A 20,336-nucleotide genomic window follows, 5' to 3' on the forward strand; every position below is an offset into this window, starting at 1 on the left:
ATAGTATCACAGGGGATTTTGGGTTTCAACCTTGTTCTCACGGTGACTTCCTCGGCGCGATTCTTGGCACAGGAATTTCCAGGGAGAAACTTGGGGATATCTTAATTCAGGTATCATCATTTGATTGATTCTATATAACAAACACTTGTCAGCTCCATTACAAAATCTTTCCTTGTTTCATCATTTCTTTGGCTAAATGACTTTGATGATTACTGAAGGAGGAAAAGGGAGCTCAGGTCCTGATTGTTCCTGAACTAGTTGACTTTGTTGTATCCGCTCTCGACAAGGTTTAAACTTTTCTGGCTAATCTTTATAATCCATTGACTAAATCCTTGCTCTGCAGTACTCTGATCATCTGATGTAAAATAAAAATTTATTCATAGGTTGGAAATGTTGGTGTAACTTGTACGAAGATACCTTTGCTTGCTCTTGAATACGAACCTCCAAGGTATGAGTGCTAATCCCTTAGAAACATACACGATTTTTTAGCGTTGAAAAAGTGTTTTTGCATTGGCTTGACTGTTTTGTGTATTAATTAGGACAAATACCTTTAAAACTGTGGAAGCCTCGTTAAGAATTGATGCAGTAGCTAGTGCTGGTTTTAAGATTTCGCGGTCAAAGCTTGTTGATCTTATTAGGTACGTAAAAGAAAACTTTCTTTCGTCTATGTGAGATCTTTCACTGCATTCTCATTTAGCTAAACAGCATTCTTCTGCGAAATGCAGTAGTAAAGACGTTCGGGTTAATTGGGCAACCGTTACTAAGAACGGAACCTTAGTGAAGACTGGTGATATTGTCTCCGTTAGCGGGAAAGGGAGACTTAAGGTAAAAAACTTGGAAAGTGAGTTTTTTACTTAGTGATTAGTTTCAAAGTATTAAACTCTTGTGTTAACTTGTTTTTGAATCACAGATTGGAGAGATCAATGAAACGAAGAAGGGAAAATTTGCAGTTGAAATCATCAGATATATTTAGAAAGAAAGAAGCATCAAGATTCAAAAAGTTTAAAGGACCTTTCTCTTTCTCTTCTCATAATCAGTTTTTTTTTTTTTGTTTCTTTGTATCTCATTTCTTCGTTTGTTGACATTTTGTATAATCATAGCTAAAATAAGATGAATGAATTAATCTATGAAACCAACAAATGGATCTCAACTATATTGTAAAAGAACCGACGAAAAAATGATCAAGAGTATAATATTTTATTTATTTATGTTTATTAAATAATAATTTTTGTGTTTACATATATTTGTATACTCACTTACAAAATCATAACATGCCTATGCATGAAGATTTTGTAGAAGTGAAATTCTTACGTATGCTAATAATAACGGTTCCCTCAAGAAAACCAAAACTAGAAAACAACTCAAAATTACGATATAGCACTCATTTTCGTCTCTTTATTTTCTTTAATATTTAAAATCAAGCATACCCACAATACCCGTACTCACATTTGACCCCCGATGCACATTTCCTCGTGCATTTCCCACAATGGTTAGGGTTAAAGTTAACGTAAGTGCAAACTCCACCACAACAACGTTGCCCGAAACCACATTTGTGACCGCATCGACCACAGTTATTCATATCTCCTAGGATATTCCGACAATGCTTCTTGCAGCAATTCAATAGGCTTGTCCCGTTGTTCGCTTTTACGCCATTGCAAATATTGTAACTCACGACGTGACATCTCATTCCTTTCTTGATCTTCTTGTACTGGGAAACTAGTAGCCTGGTTTTGGATGAAATAGTCATATTGGATAGTATCGAGGGAGCTTCGTCAAGAATGTAGTACTCCGGGTCTTCATCTTGGTCGACAACGTCTTCATCAGCTAAAACCAAGGTAGGACTAAGTGTTGCTGTTATTAGGAAATAGAGGATTAAGGAGAGAAGTGAGGTGGCTTTAATGAACGTATTAGGGAGCTTAATGGCCATTTTGTTTTATGTAAAAAAATTAGCCAAAGAGAGTTTGGCTCTGGAGCAGAGAAGAAGCAAGGAAGGGAAGAGTGGGACTTAAGAGAAGATCTGTGTTCTTGCCAATGAAGGGTATTTTAAGGCAGCAAACACATTGTTGAAAATTCGAATTTAAATNTTAAACTCTTGTGTTAACTTGTTTTTGAATCACAGATTGGAGAGATCAATGAAACGAAGAAGGGAAAATTTGCAGTTGAAATCATCAGATATATTTAGAAAGAAAGAAGCATCAAGATTCAAAAAGTTTAAAGGACCTTTCTCTTTCTCTTCTCATAATCAGTTTTTTTTTTTTTGTTTCTTTGTATCTCATTTCTTCGTTTGTTGACATTTTGTATAATCATAGCTAAAATAAGATGAATGAATTAATCTATGAAACCAACAAATGGATCTCAACTATATTGTAAAAGAACCGACGAAAAAATGATCAAGAGTATAATATTTTATTTATTTATGTTTATTAAATAATAATTTTTGTGTTTACATATATTTGTATACTCACTTACAAAATCATAACATGCCTATGCATGAAGATTTTGTAGAAGTGAAATTCTTACGTATGCTAATAATAACGGTTCCCTCAAGAAAACCAAAACTAGAAAACAACTCAAAATTACGATATAGCACTCATTTTCGTCTCTTTATTTTCTTTAATATTTAAAATCAAGCATACCCACAATACCCGTACTCACATTTGACCCCCGATGCACATTTCCTCGTGCATTTCCCACAATGGTTAGGGTTAAAGTTAACGTAAGTGCAAACTCCACCACAACAACGTTGCCCGAAACCACATTTGTGACCGCATCGACCACAGTTATTCATATCTCCTAGGATATTCCGACAATGCTTCTTGCAGCAATTCAATAGGCTTGTCCCGTTGTTCGCTTTTACGCCATTGCAAATATTGTAACTCACGACGTGACATCTCATTCCTTTCTTGATCTTCTTGTACTGGGAAACTAGTAGCCTGGTTTTGGATGAAATAGTCATATTGGATAGTATCGAGGGAGCTTCGTCAAGAATGTAGTACTCCGGGTCTTCATCTTGGTCGACAACGTCTTCATCAGCTAAAACCAAGGTAGGACTAAGTGTTGCTGTTATTAGGAAATAGAGGATTAAGGAGAGAAGTGAGGTGGCTTTAATGAACGTATTAGGGAGCTTAATGGCCATTTTGTTTTATGTAAAAAAATTAGCCAAAGAGAGTTTGGCTCTGGAGCAGAGAAGAAGCAAGGAAGGGAAGAGTGGGACTTAAGAGAAGATCTGTGTTCTTGCCAATGAAGGGTATTTTAAGGCAGCAAACACATTGTTGAAAATTCGAATTTAAATTTATTTAATAGAAATTGACTTTTTATAAGCCGTTGCTAAATTGAATTGATTAATTATTCCTCAAATCTAGGCTACCCACAAGTGATTGTTGTCTAGATTACGTCATACAACTTTGGATCTGATTGGTGAAAAAATATTAGTAAAAACAATTATGGTTAATGACAGTATAAAATATAAAATTGACTATAGAGTAAAAAAAAGTTTAATACTAAATTTAGATTGTGATATTTTCACAAATAATAGAAAGGATATTTCTAAAATATTTCAAGTATATAACAGAAAGTAGTAAAAAAAAAAAACAAGTTAACTTGGAAAACAAACGTCATAAACTAGACGAAGCAGTTTATAAATTGGCTAATGTATATGATGGATTGATGGTTAGTATTGTTAGTTAGTTAAATATAGTTTTCTTTTGGGTTATTTTTGCCAAATTCTCTTAATGTAATTAATTTCTGAAAGAAAAAAAAAAAACATGTCGCCCCCAAAATATAGGCGGTATGAACAATATAATACATTTGCTTCTCATTTATTAGAAATACAGTTTTTTTTTAACTTTGGATTTATTATAGATTGTAAATTATACCCTATTAAATTCACTGCGTACACTTTTGCCCTCTTACTCTTTTCTCTATGCTCATCTTCAGTTGTATGTAGAATCACAGTAAACGGCAATAATTGTGCATCAGCAAACGACAATAATTGCGCATCACTGAAGATTTGTCTCGCATTATCTGAGGTTCGAACCCTAGATCTCTTGATATAGAAGCATTAATGAACCCTAGGCCAACCATTCGGCTAAAAAGGCTTCCACTATAAATACAGTTCTACATTGATATATACGTTTCTATAAAATAATGCATACGAGATTTATGTATAACTCTCGTTACTTTGAATACGTTTCTATAAATATCTTATTTAAATTTGATCAAAAGGTTACTTTTGTTTTGTTCTGGCCTTCTGGGCATAACTTTTGTGAATCATAGTACCTGTATTTTATTATATGTAGATGTGAAATTTGTTTGATCTTGAGTATAGTTTAATTCGTGACAACGTACGTGTACGAAAATAATTTTTAAAAGGGAGTTAAATAAGTATAAAAATTAAAAATCATGTGGGAAAAAAAAGACCACCAATAAGAAAACAGCACAAGTGATCATCAAGTACATGAACATGAGTTGTCTCTTAAACAAGAGTTTTTTTGTTCAAACGACGCACGTGTGGTGACGGTGGAACTAGATCCTCCTTTTTTGCCACTAAAGCCGGTAAGAGTCACGTACACCGGTTACGGTTACTGCGCAACGGAACCTGGCGACTGTAATGTGCCTCTCTCTCTCTTTACGTGTCACTATCTATCGTTCGTGACAGTCGTTTCGTAACCATCTAAGTTGAATACTTTACTCGGGACCGTGAGGTCCTTTACGTTGTGACAATTTTTCATTGACCATTGACCTTTTCCACTTATTAATGGCCGGCGGGTACAGAAAAGTAGGAGGATTCCGTTATAAACCTTATGCGCACAGCTAATTATATTGAAATATATAAGAAATAATTGTGTGTTTTCGTTAATTATATAATCTGATCAATGATTCCAAACTCTATGCCGCACATGACATGCAAAGGCTTATAAGGTATAAGCTATGAAGCAGGGTGTTGACAAATGTATAAAGTATATGCATTAAAACTCAGACAAGAATCTTTAAATAATGATATAAACTATGTTGGATAATACTATAATAGTAATCGAAGGAGATTGAATCTCATAGATGCAGGGACTCCACGTTTGATTGCTATAAGTATTTCAAGTAGCTATAGTAAGAAATTAATTGGGCGTGGTTTAGCCTGTCAGACGAAGAATTTGGAAATCATATATCGACTGTTTTTAGCATTTGCGTTTATGTTTACGTATATACAATAAATAGGTATTAACTTCTTTGCTTAAGCCATCTCCTAAAAAGATAGTGCCCTTACAGGCTTAAACTATATATAAGACTAGATATCCTAATACGCTGAAAAATTCTGCAACACAAGTTCTTTTACAATGACTAATTAATTCATATATTATAGAACCAACATCCTTATCATTAAAATTCGTTCAAACTCCAATAAATTTTACAACAAAATTTATAGTTGTAACGTTGATTTTCTTTGGTTTTCTATTTACTAGTTCAACCATACTTTTCTACACTATCTATTTTTAATTCATATGTATTTGTGTTTCAATTTAACTTATTAATTAAGCCCACACACAAAAATAGACTAAATTATTAACCGCACAAAATCATTATAAATACTACACTTTGATGTCATTAGTTTCATGCATTTTATTCTCGAAAAAGTTTCATATTACTCCAAAAATATCCTAGATAAAAACGAAAATGAATCGTCTGATGATTTGTATGTTTGTTATTGCAATGTGTTTTGGGTTAAATGTAGCATGTCAGCCAAACCAAATTGCAATTGAAAACAATCTTGGTCCGGGTTTGGTTCTCCAGTACCGTTGTCGTTCCAGATATGATTATTGAGATGTTGCAAATTTACAATTCAAAAAGATTAGCTATATTTTGGTCGGGGACACGTTAAGCAGAAGGACAGAATGGACTTGTCGTTTGAAATATGGATTATACATGCGATATAGTCAAGAATTTATAGCATACAGAATGACCAACGTTCGTCAATGTGCTCAACAGCGTCATTGGGTTGTACTTTTTTCGTTTCGTTTTTGGTTATATTTTAGTTTAGAATATTGTAAATTATTGTTTTTAATAATAATAAATATTACAAAAATGAGTGAATTAATTATAAATTAACTTTAAATTTTTATTTTTCATGATGTGAATTATTTTTTAAATTGAAAATAAGAAGAGATGACGTGGAGGAAAGAGAGGAGATAAAAATCAACTTTATATTTATCCGAAAAAACTGAAATATTTTATCAAGAGTAGAAAGAAACAGAGAACTATACTTTATAAAATATTTTATCAAGAGTAGAAAGAAACAGACAACTATACTTTATATTTAAACCCATGTACTAGAGTACAAAATAATGAACTTGCAAGTGTAAACTACGATTTCTAGAACCAATACATTTCATAGACACAACTCACTATGTCACATGCCTGTGGTGAGGATTATAAAACTGTATGCTAATTTTTTTTGTTTTCAAATAAATTACAAAATTGTATTATCAAACAAAAATAAAATAATAAGTAACAGAGAAATCAAGCTAAGATTCATTGCACTTTCTAAATAGATACACCAGTGATTCAATGGAGTTCTAATCTCCATCAAATTTGAGATCTCCACAGTAGGTGGTTTAATATAAGGCCTACTAGAGTTAAAAGTTTAGGCCCAAAACGGCCCATGAATTCAAATTTCAAATTCTGAAAACTCGTATCGTTTCTTACGCTCCGTCTTCTTCTCAGTCTCTGCGATATTATTTATATTACCGTTGTTGTTGTCTATCTTCCTCTTCGATTTCAATGGCGAATTCAAACACATACCTAACCACGCCGACTAAAACCCCTTCTTCAAGGAGAAACCAACAGAGCCAATCGAAGATGCAGTCTCAATCCAAGGATCCTGTAAACGCAGAGACTAGGTCACGGTTCGAGGCTTACAACCGTCTCCAAGCGGCGGCGGTTGCCTTCGGTGAGAAACTTCCTATACCTGAGATTGTCGCAATTGGTGGACAATCGGACGGTAAAAGCTCTTTACTGGAAGCGCTTCTAGGGTTCCGATTCAATGTCAGAGAAGTCGAAATGGGAACGCGACGCCCTTTGATTCTCCAGATGGTTCATGATTTATCAGCGTTGGAACCACGGTGCCGATTCCAGGTATAGTAATTTAAGACGCTATTGTGATTCGATTTCTAGGGTTTTTGAATTTGATGTGTTTAGGGATTGATTCTGGGTTTGAATTTGGTGATTTGATTACTAATTTTTTTTTGTAATTCGAATTTGAATTACATCTGCATAAGTTTCAGATATCTAGGGTTGTTGAATTTGGTGATTTGATTTCTAATTTTTGGTGATTCGATTGCTAGTTACATCATCATAAGTTTCAGATAGCTAGGGTTGTTGAATTTGGAGACTGTACAATGTAGCAGGGTTGTTGAATCTGGATAATTCTGGGTTTGAGTTAATTTCAACGAGGTCTTGTTAATTTGGTGTTTTTGATTACTAAATTTGATAAGTTTTCTGATTGGTAGGATGAAGATTCTGAAGAGTATGGTAGTCCAATTGTTTCGGCCACAGCAGTAGCAGATGTGATTAGGTCAAGAACAGAGGCGCTTTTGAAGAAGACTAAAACAGCAGTCTCGCCAAAGCCTATTGTGATGAGAGCTGAGTATGCTCATTGTCCAAATCTGACTATCATTGATACTCCTGGATTTGTTCTTAAGGTAGTGTAGCTTTTACTCGGTTTTTTTTTATCAACTTGTATCAAAGTTCTTCAATTGGATAGTATAGTTTCTGATGCTTGTGTGAACAGGCCAAGAAAGGAGAGCCTGAAACCACACCTGATGAGATTCTATCAATGGTCAAGTCACTGGCTAGTCCTCCACATCGCATTCTCTTGTTTCTTCAGCAGAGTAGTGTGGAGTGGTGCTCGTCTTTATGGTTGGATGCCGTGCGCGAGATTGATTCCAGCTTTCGAAGAACTATCGTTGTTGTTTCGAAGTTTGATAATCGTCTTAAGGTATTAGAATCTTTAAACACAATCAGTTGTGAACCGTTAGTTTATGATCCTCTCTGGCTGAACTAAAAGCATATGAGTATACAACACTTGCAGGAATTTAGTGATCGCAGTGAAGTTGATCGTTATCTGAGTGCTAGTGGATACCTTGGGGAGAGCACTCGTCCTTATTTTGTGGCATTGCCAAAAGACAGAAGCACTGTCTCAAATGATGAATTTCGTAGACAAATATCTCAGGTGGACACGGAAGTAATACAGCATTTACGGGAGGGAGTTCAGGGAGGATTTGATGAAGAAAAATTCCGGTCCTATATTGGTTTTGGGTCGTTAAGAGATTTCTTAGAGTCTGAACTTCAGAAGAGATATAAGGAAGCTGCTCCAGCTACACTAGCTTTGCTTGAACAGCGTTGCTCTGAGGTAACTGATGATATGCTAAGAGTGGATATGAAAATCCACGCTACTTCTGATGTTGCTCATCTCAGAAAAGCAGCAATGCTATACACCGCTTCCATTAGCAATCATGTGGTGAGTAGTTTTTAACATACTGTCTCTGTTGCGCTGTTTTTAAGACATAAAGTTTAATCATCTTCTAAGTCTTTGGAACGACATTTTTTGGCTCTTTTTTCTTAAGGGGGCCTTGGTTGATGGAGCTGCAACTCCAGCGCCTGAGCAATGGGGCAAAACAACTGATGAAGAACGAAGTGAGAGCGGCATTGGAAGCTGGCCAGGGGTTAGTATGGACATAAAGCCGCCCAATGCCGTTCTTAAACTCTATGGAGGAGCGGCATTTGAACGAGTGATTCATGAATTCCGCTGTGCGGCATACTCAATTGAGTGTCCTCCAGTATCAAGAGAGAAGGTACAGTTTAACTTTTCTTAGTAAACATCATTTTTTTATGTTTTCCATAGAACTGCAAAGATGAAACACAGCCTGAATTGAACAGGTAGCAAACATTCTGCTTGCTCATGCTGGCCGTGGAGGTGGTAGAGGAGTGACAGAAGCTTCAGCAGAAATTGCTCGAACCGCTGCACGGTCATGGCTCGCTCCTCTTCTTGACACTGCCTGCGACCGGCTTTGCTTCGTATTAGGAAGTCTCTTTGAAATTGCTCTAGAAAGAAACCTGAACCAAAACTCAGAATGTAAGAACCTTTGGGTGCTCCTTGGATCTTTTATAATCTCCTAGAGTAAAGCCCCTGCATCTAATGAACAGATGGTCATTTTGCAGATGAGAAGAAAACTGAGAATATGGATGGATACGTGGGATTTCATGCTGCTGTTAGGAATTGTTACAGCCGTTTTGTGAAGAATCTTGCGAAACAGTGTAAGCAATTAGTAAGACACCATCTTGATTCAGTGACCAGCCCATATTCCATGGCGTGCTATGAGAATGACTACCACCAAGGAGGAGCTTTTGGCTCTTATAACAGATTCAACCAAGGCTCAGGTAATTCGTTTTGCTTCGAGCTCTCTGATACCACTCGCGATGAACCAATGAAAGATCAGGAAAACATTCCTCCTGAGAAGAATAATGGCCAAGAGACAACACCAGGAAAAGGAGGGGAAAGCCACATAACAGTCCCTGAGACGCCATCACCAGACCAACCTTGTGAGATAGTGTATGGTTTGGTAAAGAAAGAAATTGGGAATGGACCTGATGGTGTTGGAGCTAGAAAGAGAATGGCGAGAATGGCTGGAATCCGGAACATAGATCCATTTAGAGTACAGAATGGTGGGCTTATGTTTGGTAACGCTGATAACGGGATGAAATCAAGCTCGGCTTACTCTGAGATATGTTCATCAGCCGCCCAACACTTTGCTAGGATACGCGAAGTTCTTGTGGAAAGAAGCGTAACATCGACTTTAAACTCAGGGTTTCTAACACCTTGGTGAGTCTATTAATGACTTATTCTCTGTTTCTTTGTAGAGTAAGAAGTCATATTGATTTGATTTACGGTTTGTTTTTTTGTTTGGCAGCCGGGACAGACTAGTGGTTGCACTTGGACTGGATCTGTTTGCAGTAAACGACGAGAAGTTTATGGACATGTTTGTTGCTCCTGGAGCAATTGATGTACTGCAAAACGAACGCCAACAGCTTCAGAAACGCCAGAAGATTCTTCAATCCTGCTTGACTGAATTCAAAACCGTGGCTCGTTCCCTGTAATGGAAATGAATGATCATTGTCTCTATGATGTGTTCTCTTCTTGCTTGTAGGCGCTATAATGTTGCTATAATGTTGTTTGATATGTCTTCAAACGTAAAACTTTTCTTGTTTTATTTGAAATATTATGAGTCATATATTTGATGAGTTTACAGGTTAATATTCCCTAATAGAAAGCTCACCTCTCTGCTTCATTCATTGTACAAACCAATTGAACCAGAACAATTAACCATAACCGAGAATCGATTGAGTAAACCGGACACTTGGTTTACCTTACTCTTTATTGCAGGTCCAGATGATGTTTTTCTTATGCAGTACAAGCAAATACAAATATGCATAGAATTCAGATGCTTCCTCTCCATGTCACTCATCCATCGAGCTCAGTACTATTAAAAAAAAAAAATGAATTAACGTGGTGAAATAAGCCTGTTAAAATTAGATACGAACGCATTCTAAAATCGATATTTTTGATAATTAAGATGATGTTTGTGGTATATATTCGGTTTGAATTTATTTTTAGTGTTCTTGTCATAGCTTAAATATTTATGACGTAAGAAATGAGAAGGGGTATGGATATAGTTTTGTTGATGTGTAGCTGGATTGCATATAGAGTTTGATGAAAGAATCTGAGAAGAAGATTTCAAGAAAAGATTTGTTCCGTTGAAATTCCTATAAAACACGAAGAGACAAATCTCGTTGTTCGTCGTGTGGTGTGATTGAAAGCAATGATATCACTTTTGGCACTCACACGAATCGATTCGGAAATTGTTGGTACTAATTTACAAAACTTTGTTTTCACAAAGATGCGTCTAGTATTGTTGAAGATTAGTACTCTACATGCTAGCTAGCAGTGTTGAGGTGGTCCGTGGATAATATAACTTCTTGGACCAATTCAGATTTTGGTTTCGTTTTATTTTAATTTTCTATATTGCTAGTTAATTAAAAAAAAAGTATGCTGATCAGGGTAATTATCAGCATAATTAAGATGCATTCGACTTCACTAAAGCGAATAAACATTATAGAACTTCTATAATATGCACCTAAATTCTTTTAATCTTTTGAAAAACCTTTATACATGTTACANCCAGATGCTTCCTCTCCATGTCACTCATCCATCGAGCTCAGTACTATTAAAAAAAAAATTGAATTAACGTGGTGAAATAAGCCTGTTAAAATTAGATACGAACGCATTCTAAAATCGATATTTTTGATAATTAAGATGATGTTTGTGGTATATATTCGGTTTGAATTTATTTTTAGTGTTCTTGTCATAGCTTAAATATTTATGACGTAAGAAATGAGAAGGGGTATGGATATAGTTTTGTTGATGTGTAGCTGGATTGCATATAGAGTTTGATGAAAGAATCTGAGAAGAAGATTTCAAGAAAAGATTTGTTCCGTTGAAATTCCTATAAAACACGAAGAGACAAATCTCGTTGTTCGTCGTGTGGTGTGATTGAAAGCAATGATATCACTTTTGGCACTCACACGAATCGATTCGGAAATTGTTGGTACTAATTTACAAAACTTTGTTTTCACAAAGATGCGTCTAGTATTGTTGAAGATTAGTACTCTACATGCTAGCTAGCAGTGTTGAGGTGGTCCGTGGATAATATAACTTCTTGGACCAATTCAGATTTTGGTTTCGTTTTATTTTAATTTTCTATATTGCTAGTTAATTAAAAAAAAAGTATGCTGATCAGGGTAATTATCAGCATAATTAAGATGCATTCGACTTCACTAAAGCGAATAAACATTATAGAACTTCTATAATATGCACCTAAATTCTTTTAATCTTTTGAAAAACCTTTATACATGTTACATGTACTTTATTAATATAACCTTCTACACACATAACTTACAATTAGTTTAAGACCGTTTTTAGTATAATAGTCTGACTAGTTACTGGCATTAGTGTACGTACATGGTTCTTCAAAAAACATGAGAAGTCGTGCTCCTCTATTCCAAATGTTGCTTGGGAAGAGTTTCGGTTTCGATGGGAGACATGCATATACATGTATGGACCGCAGCCTAAAACATTTCAAGTTTTGAAAAATATAGGATGACTTTTTCTAGAGGTCCAACCCATCACGATATTCCCAATTTCCTAATATTAAGACTTAAGAAGAATATATACATTAATCCATGCAAATCTTGATACGTGGCATAACATAAATTTGACAAAATAGATCACTGAGCTCGACAAATCATATAATTTGGATTCTAAAACCGAAGGCATCTTTTGTTATTGGAGGTGTGTAGCTACGGACAAAGTCCTACGGATAGTTACGTCCGTTTTGTTTGCTAACGTAAAAAGAGAGCGACGCGGAGGAACGAAGCAAGTAATGCAGAATAATGAATAAAGAAGGATGGAACCTTGTAAAAGTTTATATGCGAACATATTAGTATCAAACCATATGTACATTGTACTATTATCACTCAGATTGAAAACATAAAAAAATCCTGTTCTATATTCTTCTTCTCTTGGATCATACTTCATACATATGTCTATACTATCTTTTTTAATTTCCGGTAACAATTTGGAATCACATTTTTTGTTAGATAGTCAAAAACTTGAATATCAACCTTTTACTTGAGAAGATTCCAAGAGAATCACTTATATCTTTACCCTAGTAATACGAAGGTTAAGTGTCAACAAATTAAACCATCCAAATATATGAAATGAATTATTATTATTATTATTTTATAATCTTTGGAGAGAGGGATACCCATGTGGCCAAAAGGATAAAGTTGAGTAATTATGCGCTTGGGGAGAATCGATCTCCGGCCTAGACCAACAGAGCGACTCTTCCACCAAGCTAGAACCACTAGCCCACCACCTCATGGTTAAATGAATTATTTTGTTACCCATAGGTAATATGTAAGTTACTTATGACACAGATTTGCAGTACACACATACAAGAGAGATGTGACACATGGACTATCTGAACAAAAACCAAACTAAAAACGAACCAAACAAGTTTGTACCGAAACTGGATTCTGATAATCGTAAGTGAACCCGGTAACTGAATATAGGGACAAAGTTTATTCAGTTGTGTAAAAAATACAAAGGCAGCTTTTGGGTTTGCAAAAGCTAAGTTGCGTCAGGCAAGGCAAGGCAGAGTCAGAGAGAGAGAGAGTACAATGTCGCATGTGAAACCTTTGTGTCCTGTCTATTTCACTACCCACTAATTCTAGTATTTCAGTACAAAAAGACAACAACACTGTTAAAAAATTAAGGAAAATAACACACTTGAGTAAATCAGTGAACTTATATGATTTGCTGCTTGTTGGTTCTCTAGCTATTCAACTCAAAAGATTCAAAGAGGGTTATGATGATGCAGTTGAATCTGTCAGTGATGGCTTCTCCACACAACACACACTGTAATAAATAAGAAGGTAAACTGAGAGACTTTATAAATTTCTGACATGGTGAAAACAGGTAAAAGAAGAACCTCAGAAGTCAGAACTCAAAAAACAAATCTCTGTCTTGAAATGGTTCCAGATGTCTCTTGCATCAACACTTTAAATTAAAGTAATAAGTGGTCTCATTTGTTCTATATTTCCATCTTTCAATCTGTAATTCCCCACTTCTGGAAAGAATCTTTATATAAGCGATAGTGATAATAAACGCGAACACAAGAAAGAAATCAAAAGGGTTAGATCGTATATAAGCATCTACTCTAATGTTCTTTGTTTATCCTGGTCCAGACACATGATAATATCCATGTCTAGGACATCAAATACCCCAAGTCTAAATTTTAAAAATAACACATAAAATTTAATAGAGATCAAATCCTAAGTGCATGGTAAATGCATTTGCAATATGAGTCTATCACAAGAAACTCAAGGTTGCAAGCAAATTTGTCACATCAATTTATTAGGAGGACTTTTGTTTTGTTCCTAAAGAACAAAAATGATTGTTATGAGTTTAAGCCCATGTGTATATTATGGAGCTTTATGTACTATTGCATAACAGTGGCAGGCCAATAAAGACTTCCTCTATAAGGCAATCAATGATATCTTCAAGATAAATTAAGAAAAGATCTTTAATTCGAAACAAAATTTCATATTGGACCTTCAAATACTAAACTGGAAATAGTGATATGTAGTTGTCTATCAACTATTTTCTTGAATTTAAATCAAACAAACACATGAAATTTCTTAAAAACACCTTCAACTTTGTAATGTTTTTTTTTTTCATAATTTTTCGTTATTCTATTTTTCTGAGCTAGCATATCTACGTAATCATGCACTTATTCCACCAGAGAAGCGTACAAGAACACAGTGGTCCATCTCCCGACTTTACTTCACCTTTTAAGCACTTGAAAAAACTTCAATTTCGTCAACAATATCACCAAGTCCCATTCTTCAAAATTGCTTAACCTATCAGAGTTTCTTTCTTCCGAGGCTCCAACCAACCATCTTTTCCAAGACTCCAACTTCAGGCTCTTGTATACTCAAAAAAATGGAGGGTAGAAGAACACAAGGAAAAGGTTACTTGAAAAGCAAGTCTTACCTTGTGGAAGAAGAAATGGAGAATGATATGGATGGAGAAGAGGAAATTGGAAGGGATGAAGAGAAAAGAAAAGGATTGATGGATGGACTTAGAAGGTCTAGTACTGGGAGCATCGATCGTGGTGGTTCATCGCGGCTTTGCCAAGTAGACAGATGCACAGCTGATCTGAAAGAGGCTAAACAGTATCACCGTAGACACAAAGTGTGTGAAGTTCATGCAAAGGCATCTTCTGTCTTTCTCTCAGGAGTTAGCCAACGCTTCTGTCAACAATGCAGCAGGTACCGTACTACAACTTAATTTATCTTTGGATACAATTTTTTTCCTGGATCTTTGAATAGGTCTTTCTTGGAGTTTGAAACAGGTTTCATGAGCTCCAGGAGTTTGATGAAGCTAAGAGAAGTTGTAGGAGGCGCTTAGCTGGACACAACGAGAGGAGGAGGAAGAGCTCTGGTGAGAGTTTTGGAGAAGGGTCAGGTCGGAGAGTAATCACTGGTCAGGTGATCCAGAATCAAGAAAGATCAAGGGTAGAGATGACACTTCCTATGCCAAACTCATCATTCAAGCGACCACAGATTAGATAGAGATGCTGTCTGCTCTCTCTCTTCTGTCATCAAAATAATCTAAGAATCTCAATATATTGTGGTATCTAACAATGTCAAGATCAGCTGAGTCATGGTATTGACTCCTAGTATAGAGAAATAAATAACAAGCTGCCACTCTCTATGTTTCTCACTTATCTGCAAATGCTAAGACTCTCTTTAAATCTTGAATGTGCTTTGTATGTTTCTAAAGATATGGCAAATGAATGTGTATTACTCCTGCTTACTAGCTCGTATGTGTGAATTCTAATTGGGAAAGGTTTTCAATACAGATACGAGTAAGGAGTGTGATTCATCCAAAAGCACAGGGGACTACTAACCGAAAGCCACGGCCGCTCTAAAGTTTGATCAGAGACATGATTGAGTGAGATATGATCATCCTAGCTTTCCCTTGCCAACAGAGAGACACACTTTACTGCAAGATTTGCCATAAACTACAAGTAGTAGAATACAAAATTTGATAATAAAGGACCATTAGTTATTAGTAAGTGAGAGAGAGTAGATTACAGTAGAAGCAAAACTTCTAGGGTCCATATATGTCACTTGCTATGATGAGAAACTCGCCTCATCAATAATTATCTCCACACCAACTATATACATTATTTCACGTTTGAGTGACAGTAGATATAAACAACAAGAATTACCATACAAGAAAAGAAAAAGAAACAAAAAAATCATAGAGCTTTCTAATACTAGATACAGCTTCTCTTTTCTTTGCCTTTTTCGAGATGTTTTCAAACAAAAAATTGTAGCCAAAGTAATTGGAAAATGTATGCTACCAAACAAATTGGAGTACAAAGTAATTATTGGAAATTAGTGTAGCAAAAATCGTCTTGCGAAACGTCATTTTATAGTACCTTAAGATTCGATCAAATCTCATGAACTAATAATAGGAACAACAACAACAACAAAGCTTGACGACTCGATGAAGAACGAGTGAATTTGAATAAAACCTTGGGGGAATATCTCCTCTGGCTCTTCTCTAGATCTGAGATCAGTACTAGCATTTAAGCCAAACACTGACAAAGATGATGCGTATCAAATTCAATAACAACGAGAAGATATCCTAACTGGGCTGAAGAGAGCCCAAAAGTACTATGATGGACTTAGAAGTGGGAGCATAATTAACGGTAGATCCAATGGCTAAGACGCAAAGTCAAAAGCTCTTCAGAGGGCACCACCAATGGGACACCATAAATAGAAAGAAGAACGAAAACCTAAAAACTTAGAAGTGGAGTTGAAGAGTATTAATACTGAGACAATGCTTTATTAGTGTATGATCCGATCCAAACATAAATAAAAGACTTGTGCAAATATGTGTGACGAGCATCAAGTTTTGACATTGGAGAATGAAATTTGATGCTCATCACTAGGGATGTTAAAAAGGGTTTTTAAGCCCTGTCCAGCCCTGACCCTGTATAAACCCAGCCCTTTAAAATCCTGAATATGTAAAGAGTTTTGTAAAATCAATATTAAAGGGATGAGTCATCACACACATATGAAGTTGGAAACCATCAATATAATGTGTGATGAGCGTCACGTTTGCAAACAGATATGAACTTGAAAACCATTAGTGGAGGAGTCCTCATTCTTGGATCGCAAGTAACTTATGTTTCTGGCTTCTCTCTGGAAAAAGTCCTAATATTTGTGAAAAGTTTTATTTTCCTCTAAAACTATATAAGGATGTTCCTTTAGCAATCGATAAGGACAGCGAATGGTAACATTTTGTTGTTCGTTTTATAAATGACAATGACTAGCACATACCACTAAATTTTGTTCGGTTTATCATTGGTTCAGCGACAATGTTCTGTGACAAATTTTAACAAATAGCAATCAGAATTTTAATGTTCTATATTTTTGATCAACTAGTCGTTGACACTGCCACCAACAAGTGCAAAGCAAACACAACTTAGTCGTTCCTTATTATCGTTGGAAATTAGAAAACGAACATATTAAGTCGTTATACAAAACAAACAAACATGGCAATATGGCATAGTTACTCTCTTTATTTTTTGCTCTTCTTTTTGTTGGAACATGTAATACTATTGGATGGATATGTAACGACCATATCAGAACAAACTGGTATATTACATTTCTTTGGTCATGTAACTCATGTTATTAAAACTCTTTCGAAAGTTATGTAATGTATGTTCTATAATAGTTACTGTAAACTAAACAAATTTCTTCCAATTACTAAATCATAATTACATCGTTTATTAAACGTTAAGCAAAATCGAAGAGAGACTACAATAAAGAGAAAGTAAGAGATTATTAAGCATGGGTGTTAATGATAATTGGTGGTCCCTAACTAATCCCTTGAGAATGGGCCAGTGATGTGTCCTAAAGAAAGACCCGAATGGGAGACACAAAGCCACAAGGTGAGATCTTTGTCTTTAATTTTGCTTCAGTTAAGTGTACTTTCTTCTTCTTATTTGCTGGTGTGTATGTGTCCTACATGGCTTCGTTTACTTCCTTGGCTTACTTAATTTGGCTATTGGCCGGATAAAAAATTAAGAGTGTGATCAATGCATAATAAATCAGTAGAGTTAAGAGGAACATTATGGTCAAAATATATACTCCCTTCATTATCCAAGTTACTTGCTACAAATTTTTATTTTGTTTCACAAAGATAGATGCATAAAGTGAAATGATACGCAAAAACCAGCTTAACTTCTCGACTAGTTTTGTTGGAAGCTGATGATCACGGATCATGGATCATGATAAGAATTTTGTATATATTCTTTTGTAAAGAATTGTATTGAGTACTGAAAATGACTGTTGAGTAAGCTCAAGGTTATAATCACGTAAAAGAGACAAATAACAGTCAAGAATTTTGAGAAGGGTTTGAGAAAGAATTGACTATGCCTAGTCTTGCGTTTATAACTAATATGGGTTAATCCGGCCATAACTTTTTTTTTTATCTGATGAAGCTAATTAAGGAATTATTTCAATTCGTCTTAATGTTTTGTAAAACTAGTATTATTGATAATATACAATGTATTAAAAGTTAATAGATTGGAATTAAATATTACTACAATGTTTTATTTTCGTGTGTAAGCATTTTATGTCATATTACTTTGTTGTGTATGTAATGAAGCAGATAACATTTTTAGCCATTAAAAAAATGTTTTTTTTGTGTGTTTTTTCTTAACTAGCATTTGATCATTAACTAATGAAGTGTGTCTCAATCTAGACCACAAAGCTCTAATATGCAAACTATAGATTCCATTTGCATATGATACCAGACAGTTAGAGATTTACCAATAGATAATGTGTTCTCTTCTTCTTTGAATTGCCTTTTAAGTATACTTTTATTATAAAGCGATTGTTGCTTTCTGCATAATAACTTTTAAGAGTATATTTGGAAGACCGTGTCCCTCCTCACTACGAGAACCTCCAAAGTTCAAAGCGTATGTGCTTCTGACCGTGAGCTGTAGAATTCTAATTTTTATAGTATACCAAACAACAAATCTAATCTAATAGTATATTAACAAGAACTTAAAAATCAATTTTTTTATAGTGTATAATTTAGTAGATTATATAGATAATGCCTCGTTATTAGCCCTACTCGTTATTAAGAAACTAAAATAGAGCAACATGTGGGATCGTTTAGGGATCCAAAACTACTTTAAACAAAATCATGACACAAACACCATAACCATTACTTCACTATGGCTTAGATCTCATTCTTCTAATGCCCCCACAAAAAGTCAACCCTGAGCTGGCAAGTCTTTGATTCGCCACGTATCCAACTAAAACTCCTCCTTATATAAACACAACTACAATAAACAGTTAAACACATTCACACAGAAGTACCGTTCTGAAGATGGGAGATAATGACCGGACAAGTACACCAAACTCCGGCGAGGCCGAACCAGAGACGTCCTCGGAGACGTCACTATCATCGGAGTTCGAGTTTGGATCATTGACTCCCTCTTCTCCATCACAAGACCCTTTCTCGGAAAATTCTCCCGCCGATCACCTTTTTCTCAACGGCCGTCTATTACCTCACTTTTTCCCGACGAGTACGACTACGACACGCTCAGTGTCACGTACGACCAGCGAAAACACTTTCCGGAGCAACAGCTCGAGTAGTAGGAGCAGTGATAGTAGCAGCCCGACGTCTTACACTCCAAGAACAAGCACTTGCAATATCTTCAAGATCACGAGTTCGAGTGAAAGGGAAAAGAATCACTTAGCACGCTTCGGACCTCGGTCCGAGAACGAGGAGATAATGGGTCTAAGGTCCGGAATCTGCCGTAAGAGCAAAGAATATTATCAGAATCATCATCACAAGCCATCGTTAATATTGGATCTCAAGAAGAAACCACCCACGAGGAACAATGGTAAAACCGTAAACACTTCAACTACTACGAAGAAGGTTTCGTATTTGCCGCAGTGCAAGAGGAAGAAGGCGACGGAGATCGTGACGGCGCAGCTTTACGGGTCATATTCACGGGGGTGGCAGCATATAACTCCGGTGTTTAAAAGAGAAGGATCGGTGAAAAGTAACGGAGGAGGGATTAAGGTCGGTGGACGGAAGAAGAAGACGAAGAGGAAGAAGAAGAGGACGAAGAAGGTGGAGGAGAGAAGAGGAATGAGTAAGTTGATGAAGTGGTGGAAGAGGATTTTAAAAGCGGTTGTGTTTGCTTGCAGGGAGTGTCATGCAATGGAACCTCAAATACTTGTGAATCATGATGCTGATGTAAAGAAGAAGATTATTAAATGTCCATAATCAAAGTTTCAATGTTTTTTTTAATCTATTTGATTGTTTTTTTTTTCTGGTAATATAAACAAATTTTATGGGAATCGAATTACATAAAAAGAAACATTGAAATTTTGTGTCGATAACTAACAAAAATAGGGACAAAAAAAAAGAACAAAAAACTAACACAAAGAGACTAACACAAAAAAACGACCGAAACTACAAGAAAAGATTAATTTGCTTTTTAATGTAGCTTGAACGATCCAAAAGGTTCAGTCAAAGGAAAGGTCATGCTGGCTCTGTTACTATTATAGTTTTGGGACTGATGGTCCTGTACTTTGTCACCTGAACCTTCCAAATAGAAGCTTTT

General features: G+C 35.6%; 6 protein-coding genes across 8 annotated transcripts in view; 4 read left to right on the forward strand and 2 right to left on the reverse strand.

Annotated features, from left to right (window-relative positions):
* Positions 1-1,127, forward strand: part of LOC104742820 (putative RNA-binding protein YlmH) — a gene marked incomplete in the record, with an annotated part of 4,685 nt that extends 3,558 nt beyond the window's left edge. Inside the window, 3 exon segments of the mRNA XM_019235291.1 lie at positions 541-638; positions 726-825; positions 911-1,127. Of these exon segments, the coding sequence (XP_019090836.1) occupies positions 541-638; positions 726-825; positions 911-973 (261 nt within the window).
* Positions 1,030-2,039, reverse strand: LOC104742819 (protein GRIM REAPER-like). Its single transcript, XM_010463872.2, has one exon. The coding sequence runs from the start codon at positions 1,925-1,927 to the stop codon at positions 1,418-1,420; it is 510 nt and encodes a 169-aa protein (XP_010462174.1). The 5' UTR covers positions 1,928-2,039; the 3' UTR covers positions 1,030-1,417.
* LOC104742821 (protein GRIM REAPER-like) lies at positions 2,239-3,248 on the reverse strand. The gene has a single exon (XM_010463874.2). It carries the CDS (start codon positions 3,134-3,136, stop codon positions 2,627-2,629), a length of 510 nt encoding a protein of 169 aa, XP_010462176.1. The 5' UTR covers positions 3,137-3,248; the 3' UTR covers positions 2,239-2,626.
* On the forward strand, positions 6,679-10,303 carry LOC104742822 (dynamin-related protein 5A-like). Of its 2 annotated transcripts, none has more exons than XM_010463876.2 (8): positions 6,679-7,125; positions 7,500-7,691; positions 7,781-7,987; positions 8,081-8,509; positions 8,616-8,843; positions 8,929-9,124; positions 9,196-9,871; positions 9,960-10,303. In XM_010463876.2, the coding sequence occupies exons 1-8, from the start codon at positions 6,772-6,774 to the stop codon at positions 10,144-10,146; spliced, it is 2,469 nt and encodes an 822-aa protein (XP_010462178.1). In that variant the 5' UTR covers positions 6,679-6,771; the 3' UTR covers positions 10,147-10,303. The 2 variants fall into 2 exon arrangements, with proteins under 2 accessions (XP_010462178.1, XP_010462179.1); XM_010463877.2 differs by having other exon boundaries at positions 9,211-9,871.
* On the forward strand, positions 14,425-15,912 carry LOC104742823 (squamosa promoter-binding-like protein 4). Of its 2 annotated transcripts, none has more exons than XM_010463878.2 (3): positions 14,425-14,940; positions 15,024-15,186; positions 15,534-15,912. In XM_010463878.2, the coding sequence occupies exons 1-3, from the start codon at positions 14,612-14,614 to the stop codon at positions 15,600-15,602; spliced, it is 561 nt and encodes a 186-aa protein (XP_010462180.1). In that variant the 5' UTR covers positions 14,425-14,611; the 3' UTR covers positions 15,603-15,912. The 2 variants fall into 2 exon arrangements, 1 of the variants encoding a protein (XP_010462180.1); XR_760575.2 differs by having other exon boundaries at positions 14,432-14,940; positions 15,024-15,337.
* Positions 19,078-19,996, forward strand: LOC104742824 (probable membrane-associated kinase regulator 1). Its single transcript, XM_010463880.1, has one exon. The coding sequence runs from the start codon at positions 19,088-19,090 to the stop codon at positions 19,994-19,996; it is 909 nt and encodes a 302-aa protein (XP_010462182.1). The 5' UTR covers positions 19,078-19,087.

Source organism: Camelina sativa, chromosome 14 (assembly GCF_000633955.1).
Source record: "Camelina sativa cultivar DH55 chromosome 14, Cs, whole genome shotgun sequence".
Taxonomy (NCBI): domain Eukaryota; kingdom Viridiplantae; phylum Streptophyta; class Magnoliopsida; order Brassicales; family Brassicaceae; genus Camelina; species Camelina sativa.

Bases quoted from the DNA above. Each gene is read 5' to 3' on its own strand.
- LOC104742819 (XM_010463872.2), bottom strand. From the start codon at position 1,927: ATGGCCATTAAGCTCCCTAATACGTTCATTAAAGCCACCTCACTTCTC.
- LOC104742821 (XM_010463874.2), bottom strand. From the start codon at position 3,136: ATGGCCATTAAGCTCCCTAATACGTTCATTAAAGCCACCTCACTTCTC.
- LOC104742822 (XM_010463876.2), top strand. From the start codon at position 6,772: ATGGCGAATTCAAACACATACCTAACCACGCCGACTAAAACCCCTTCT. The intron at 8,510-8,615 runs GTGAGTAGTTTT...TTTTTTCTTAAG, and splicing joins CTTCCATTAGCAATCATGTG to GGGGCCTTGGTTGATGGAGC. The intron at 9,125-9,195 runs GTAAGAACCTTT...TCTAATGAACAG, and splicing joins CCTGAACCAAAACTCAGAAT to ATGGTCATTTTGCAGATGAG.
- LOC104742823 (XM_010463878.2), top strand. From the start codon at position 14,612: ATGGAGGGTAGAAGAACACAAGGAAAAGGTTACTTGAAAAGCAAGTCT. The intron at 14,941-15,023 runs GTACCGTACTAC...AGTTTGAAACAG, and splicing joins TTCTGTCAACAATGCAGCAG to GTTTCATGAGCTCCAGGAGT. The intron at 15,187-15,533 runs GTAGAGATGACA...TTTTCAATACAG, and splicing joins AGAATCAAGAAAGATCAAGG to ATACGAGTAAGGAGTGTGAT.
- LOC104742824 (XM_010463880.1), top strand. From the start codon at position 19,088: ATGGGAGATAATGACCGGACAAGTACACCAAACTCCGGCGAGGCCGAA.